Here is a 6,728-nt window from a genome sequence, read left to right as displayed (position 1 = left end):
AAGAGAATGGAAAAAAACCTTCTTGTGGATAAAAACCTTAAATTGTCCCCAATGTCTGCCTCAAATTGGATGGCGCTGCAGCTGGAGGCTTTGTTCGGGGCTGATCCTGGGGAGCTCTGAACCCAAAGTTTCACAGTGGGAAGGGGAAAAAAAGAAAAGAAAACCTTTTTCCTAATGTAACAATGCGAATGGTAGGAAATGACAGGACCGAGCGGCTCTAAAGCACTCCGAAGACTGACGGAGCGGGGATGTCGATCCAAAAAAAAAAAAAAAAAAACCAACCAAAAAAAACCCAAACCCCCCCAAAAAACACACCACCCCCCAAATGGGGTCTCCGGGTAAGTAGTCTTTGCTTTGTGTCTAATTACAGTGAGTGTCCTTTGCACGCCTGTGTGTAGCTGTCATTAGACGGAGCGCTCCGAGGGCTCTGTCGGCCCCGCAGCGGTCGTCCCGGCGTTGCGGGGCCGGGGGATGCGGGGCTCTCCCCGCCGCGGGGTGGGCGCTGCCCCTGGGGGAGCTCCGGGCCGGGGGCGGCACGACGCTCAGCGCGGAGAGCGGCGGAGGGACGGCCCCGGGACGGGACGAGGCGCTGCCCCCGGGCTCGGCTGCGCGGAGCTCCCAGAGGTTCCCCCTCCCCGGCGCGGGGCAGGGGCCGGGCTGCGGGGCAGAGAGACGCGAGGCGGGCGGGCGCTTGGTGGCTTTTACTCTAGATATGAAAGGAGACCAAACCATACAAAGTATTATGTACAGCTAAAATTCAACAATATATACAGAAAGGTCGCTCGGGAGGGAGGTCCAGCAGCAGGAGCGGGGTGCCGGGCTGCTCCGCGGGTCCGGCTGTCTGTCAGTCCGGCTGTCAGTCCGGCTGCGTGCCTGTCAGTACGACCGTCGGTCCGCCGGGGCGCGCAGGGTGCGGGGCTGCTGGCGGCGCTCCGTGCGGTTCCCGTCGGGCTGCAGCCGCTCCCCGTACGCGTGCAGTCCGCGCTGCGAGCCGTGCTCCGAGCTCGCGGTACATTTTCATTCGCAAGCGGGTCTTTTTATTTTATTTTTTTTTCCCCTCTTCGTTTCGTTATCCCTCCTTTCCTCTCCCTTTTTAATTTTTTTTTCCCCCGGTCCGCGTTTGGGGAATGACAATGAGGGAGCTCGGAGCAGTCTCTCACCGCGCAGTGTCCATAGCTCACGGAACAGAGAGAGACGGCCCCGCCGTATTTCGGGTCCTTCTCGCGGGCGAAGTCAGCCAAAAGTCCGCGCACTCCGCACAGAAAGAGGCGGCGGTGCCCCGGGGTCCGAGAGAACATAGAGAAGCGTCTCCCCCGCGCCGCAGTTGGACGTGGCTCGTTGTGCCCGAGAGCGATCGCTGAGGTTACTTCAAAAAAAGCAAACAAACGAAAGGTGACCCCCCCCCGCACCGCCGCTCCGCTCGGGCCGGGCCGCGCCGGGCGTCCTCGGGCCGTGGGTTGTCTCGGACAGTTCACATCATCTGCGGTCTCTGCATTGTGTCTTGGTGTGGAGAGGAGTACCAGTGGGAATAGCCGGGCATGTAGCTATTGGGGGGCATGTTGACCCCCTTGGCAGACGCCGAAACGTCCCAGACCGGCGGCAGCGCCGGGGAGCGTGGGGACAGCGCGGCGGATCCGGGCAGAGGGTCGCTCTCGTGCGGGTTACTGCCCTGCTTCAGCAGCTTCTTAAACTTGGAGCGCTTGTTCTGGAACCAGATCTTCACCTGCAAGCGAAAGGCAGCGAGCGTTAGGGCTGCGGGCGCCGGGGCTGTGAGGGGCTGCGAGAGAGGAGCGCTGCGGGGGCTGCGGTGTGAGCGCGGGGGGAATGGGTGAGGGGGCAGAGCACGGGCTGCCCGGGGATGGGGTGCGGCACGCGTGGGGCGGGCGTCAGCGCGCTCCGTGGGTGCCTCGTTCCGAATTTTGGGCTGACTCCATCACCTGGCGGCCGTTGTCAGCCGCGGGCATCCGTCTGGTTTGGTTCCAGCAGAGAGGAGCCAATGGACAAAGGGCATCGTGTGCGCATCGCGCATCCCAAAGCGTGCGCGGGTCCTCCGGGGGGCACAGCGGGGCCGGGCAGCGGCTTTATTGGCAAAGTTCTTGATCGGGAAATGGAAATCCTCATTTCTCAGAGAGCTGCTGGCTGCGGGAACGGCTCTGGGCCCCGTCCTAGCTCCCCGGCAGGGACCAGCACCCGGGTCGGGCCGCGGCACTCACAGTTATTATAGAAACTACCAATAGGGAAGGCAAATGTACATATGAAAATATATGTCTCAAAATAGAGCAAAGGCGGCTCCCGGTGTGAGCCTGACCTTGCGGACTCGGCAGATGCACCGTTAGGACCACGTCTACCTGCATCGTCAGCTCGGGCCCTTACACCTGCGTGCGGGAGGCAGCGCGCACCGCACCCATCGGCGCGGCCGCCGGCTCTGTCTCCGTGCTTAATGTTTGCGGCGTATTTCAAACCCGCTGTCTGGAAGCAGCTGCTACCACTGGCCACGGCAAAGCACAGACGCTACTCGCTACCGTTTCCCCGGCCCAAGGCCATCTGTCCGGCTGTCCCGCTGAGCCCCAGCTCCAGGCCCTCCAGCCCCGCTCCCCGCGGCCGAGGTGGGCCCGGCCCGGCCCGGCCGTGCCCCGCGCTCGGCCCCGGCCCAGAGCCACCGCTCCGCGCGTGGCCGCTCCGATCCCCCCGCATCTCTTATCACCTCGGCGCATTTTGCCCGGGGGCAAGCACCGCGTTGGCGTTCTCCATCCAGGCGGAATTAACCATCGAGCTCGCGGGTATCTCCTAACGTGTTCCCGCTTCCCCTCTGCCTATAGGTCGCTGCGTGGCCCTGCTCTCAGCCCCGCACCGGGCCCGGCGCCTCTGCTTTGTTCTCCTCCTGCAGCCGGGCAGAGCTGGCGCCGCAATCACTCCCATCCGAACAGAGAGGCAACTCCAGCACTTTATTGTGGCAGCGGAAGGGCCGAGGGAAGGGCCCCGCTCGGCTCCTCCGGCAGCGGAGCGCTGCGCTGCGCGCACAGATCCGAGCGCGGCGGTGCGGGGCCGGGCCCGGGGCAGCGGGCGGTGCGGGGCCGCCGCAATTACCTGCGTCTGGGTCAGGCCGAGGGAGGCCGCCAGCTCGGCTCGCTCCGGGAGAGCCAGGTACTGAGTCTGCTGGAAGCGGTGGTTTAACGCCTGCAGCTGAAGGCTGGAGTAAATGGTTCGGGGCTTCCGGATCTTTTTCCCTTTCCCATTGAATCTGATCTCGCCGTTTTCGATCACCGTCGTTTTCTGCTGATCTGCAAAGCGAAACGCCGCAGCTGGGAGCTCGGCCGCGGACCCCCAGCCGAGCCGTCCCCCCGGGCCGCGGCCGCCACATAACACCGCGCGACCCCCCCGGGGGAAAATAATTAACAATAAAAATAATTATTTGAAAAAAAAAAAACAACAACAACAAAAAGCGAAAGCGGAAGGTTTGGGAGCCAGGGCCCCGCGGCTGCACGCAGCTCATCGCCCGGCGCTCAGGAGGCAGCAGCCCGAGACCTGCAACAATACTTTCCCCCCCCTCGCCCCTCCGCGCGCAGCACGCGAACATCGGCTCCCCGCCAAAATCAGCGTTACAAGGACATCAACGAGACGGCCCCGCGGCGCGATGCGACCCGCAGCCTGGGGGATGCCAGCCCCGGCTGGGGTGGGGGTTGCACGGCGAAGGGGAGAGGCGAGGGGGGAGGCCGGAGCGCCGGGCCCCGCTCACCTGCGTCGTCCGGCCGCGTCTGGCTGGGCGCGCCGCTGGTGTGGTAGGACTGCAGGTAGGGGCTGTGCTGCGAGTGGCTCACGTAGGGGTAGGCGGCGAGCGAGCGGTGGTTGTAGGAGCCGCCGGTGCCGGAGTAGGGCGAGCTGTGGTGGTGGTGCTGGTGGTGCGGGTGCGAGCCGGCGGCGGAGTGCAGGCAGTGCAGCGGGTAGTGCGCTCCGGCCATGGCCGGCGAGCTCTGCTGCGAGTGGGGTGGCGGCGGCGGCGGCTGCGGCGGCGGCTGCTGCTGCCCGAACTCCATGAAGGCGGATTTGGAGGAGTCCTGCGCGTCCAACCCGTCAGCCATCGTGGTCATGGTCATCATCGACGGCGGGGAGGCAGAGAGCGAGGCTCTCCGGCTCGCCCCCCGCGCCCGGCCGCCCTGCCCGGCCACCGCCGCGGCACCGCTGGAGGCGGCGGGTTTATTTTTTTAAGGCTCCCGTAGTGCGAGAGGGGCCTTGTTAACCGAGGGAGGGGAGGAGAAGGGGAGGGCTGTGTGGGGGGGGGGGGGGGGGCAGGGCTACTCCCGGCGCGTTTTGTCCCCGCTCCTCATCCCCCCGCCGGGTGTTTTTGGGGGCTGGCGGAGTCCCGGGCGGAGGTTTTAAGGTGGCTTCTGCCAAAGTTGGGCTCCGGCGCGCCTTCGGCGTGAAGGGCAGGGACGCCACAAGTCGAATGGTTCGGCTCCGGAGGGCAGCGCTTCCCCATTGGTCACTCAGCCTCCTGACGTCACCGCCCCGGCGCGCCACCGCGCGCGCTGCCCGCGGGAGCGCGCAGCTCCCCGCCTCCCCCCGCCCCGCGCAGAACAAGGAGCGCGCGTCGCGCGCTCCGCGCTCTGCGCGGGGCGGGATGAGGTGTGGGGCGAGGGGATGCGCGCCCTCACTCCCCCCCTCCCCCCTTCCCTCAGCCTTCCATCCCGATTTGCGCGCTATTTTCGCTCTTGCGCGCCGCCGCCGGCCGCGCGCGCGCGCCCTGCGCCTTTTTTTTCCCCGCATTATTATTATTATTTCTTTTTCCGCCTGCGAGCAGCCGGCTCCCGTAATCGCTTTCAAATATATGCAAATGGCTACGTGCGGTTAGCGGTTTTGGCAAAGCTTGATTAGGATATAAACGACCCAAGGAAAAGCGCCTTCGCCCTAAATTTGTCTTTAGATTACAATTCCGGTTGATTTTATTTTATTGTCAACATTGTTAATGATAAAAATAGAGTCGTTTTACAGTTATTTTTACTTTCTGGAAGGAGGCAATTAGACTTCTAATCAGGAATACACAAAAATCTCCCATGATTAACTGCAGTACTTTGTTCAAATTGCTGCTATAAAATTCAGAACAATTTGCCTGTAATGATTATGGACTGGGTTTATTTTGGGAGGTGGAATAAAAGTGGATATAGCATAAATTATCCTCTAATTATACACCAGTGTCGCCTCAATTATCCTCTTATCAAAATGGTTGTCTAACTGCCGCATTTAGTTTCAATTCTCTCCTTTTTTCTATAAAAAGAACTTCATACCTTGTTATTATTAATCCATTTATTATTTGCAAGGGGATTTATATCCGAGCATCCAGGTGGTACTACCACTTCTCTTTCAAAGATGGACCGGGGAAAGACATTAACTTTGATCCGGCACCGCGGAGGATCTCTCTCCACTCTCTCCCCTCTCCCTCTCTTCTCCCCTTTCCCTCGCTGAACTCTCCTCGCGGGCAGCTGAGCACCAGCTCCAGAGCCGACCCCAGCGCGGAGGACTGAGGTAGGAAGGACACGGCGTAGCGAAAACCGAAAGTTTCCGTAGCGGGAAGGGAGTGGATGGATGGAGGCTGCGGGCTTTGAAAACCAACACCGGCACCGGCGGCAGCCGCTTGCAAAGCCCTCGCAGCCCAGAGAGCCCCAGAGCAGCGCAGGTCCCGACACTGCTTCGCACCGCGACTTTCCCAGAGGACGCGGTCATAGATTTCAATGATTTTTATTTTTATTTATTTCTTTTTTTTTTTTTAAACGCATCGCTCTCGGAAATGTTCAGAAGGTTATTATTATTGTTATTACGATTTTGGACTGATTTTTCCTGATTTCCTATTCTTCATTTCTTTTTGCTGTTTCCCTCCCCCAGCCCTCAGCCCGGGGTGCGGGGGGTGCAGCCGCTGGTGCCGGGGGCCGCGGGGTGGCGGGGTTCGGGCAGGGGAGCCCCGGGCCCGGTGTGCGGCTTCGGGAGCTGTGAGGGGGCTTTTTTCGGGGTGGGTGGGGGGGTCGTATCCTCCCTCCCCCACACCTCCCGTCGGTGTTTCACTTCTTGAGCCTTCGGAGTCGGTTCAGTGACTCTGAATGAGGCTGAAGTGTCCTGCCTTGTTCTCCGGCTTTAGCACGAGTTCCACTTTAACACAGAAAGGGAAACCTGAGCCGGCGCGTACAGCCCCACAGTGAATAAAAATATAGAGAGCGGGGAGAGAAGGAAGAGAGTTCCTTCTGGGACTCTGTGTGCATGGCTGTGGGCAACGTACTCCATGGCACAGGTCTATTCGGCAGTGGTACTGCTGTCTCCCCTCCAGCTCGCTGCTAACATCACCAAGGCGCTTTCCTGCAGGTGCACACATTGGCATTCTCTCCAGCAGCCCGAGCACGCTTAACAAAAGGTGTCAGAAAATGGTCCGGGGAGTGATTGCGACACGGCGCTTCCTTATTTCGAAATAATTCTTTCTGCACAATGGGAATCGGGACGAGCTGGGCAGAGCAGAGCGCTTTGCCTTAGTGTCGAGGTGCCTCCTCGCAAAAGGGACCGAGGCGTCCGAGTGAGACACCGCGGTACAAAAAGGAGAGGGAGAAGGAGAGGGAGAAGGAGAGGGAGAAGCAGAAGGAGCCCCGCGGAGCTGCTCCCCTCGGCGGGAGGCAGCGCTCCCGGCCGGGCCCGGCTCAGGTGCCCCCGGGAGCCACCGGTGGGCGCCGGCGGAGCGGGAGCACTCGGGA

At 61.4% G+C, this 6,728-nt stretch overlaps 1 protein-coding gene and 1 long non-coding RNA gene across 2 annotated transcripts in view; one reads left to right on the top strand and one right to left on the bottom strand.

The window, feature by feature from the left end:
* DLX6 (distal-less homeobox 6) lies at window positions 687-4,264 on the bottom strand. Its single transcript, XM_021386491.1, has 3 exons — window positions 3,737-4,264; window positions 3,088-3,281; window positions 687-1,723 (listed from the first exon to the last, which is right to left on the bottom strand). The coding sequence occupies exons 1-3, from the start codon at window positions 4,095-4,097 to the stop codon at window positions 1,472-1,474; spliced, it is 807 nt and encodes a 268-aa protein (XP_021242166.1). The 5' UTR covers window positions 4,098-4,264; the 3' UTR covers window positions 687-1,471.
* The window catches only part of LOC110393555, a 30,436-nt gene continuing 28,501 nt past the window's right edge, over window positions 4,794-6,728 (top strand). The window contains exon 1 of the long non-coding RNA XR_002435036.1: window positions 4,794-5,520. This is a non-coding gene — a long non-coding RNA (uncharacterized LOC110393555). The remainder of the gene's footprint in view (window positions 5,521-6,728) is intronic.

The sequence above is a fragment of the Numida meleagris genome, chromosome 2 (assembly GCF_002078875.1).
Source record: "Numida meleagris isolate 19003 breed g44 Domestic line chromosome 2, NumMel1.0, whole genome shotgun sequence".
Lineage (NCBI taxonomy): Eukaryota > Metazoa > Chordata > Aves > Galliformes > Numididae > Numida > Numida meleagris.
This window is presented reverse-complemented; position numbering and strand designations above follow the sequence as displayed.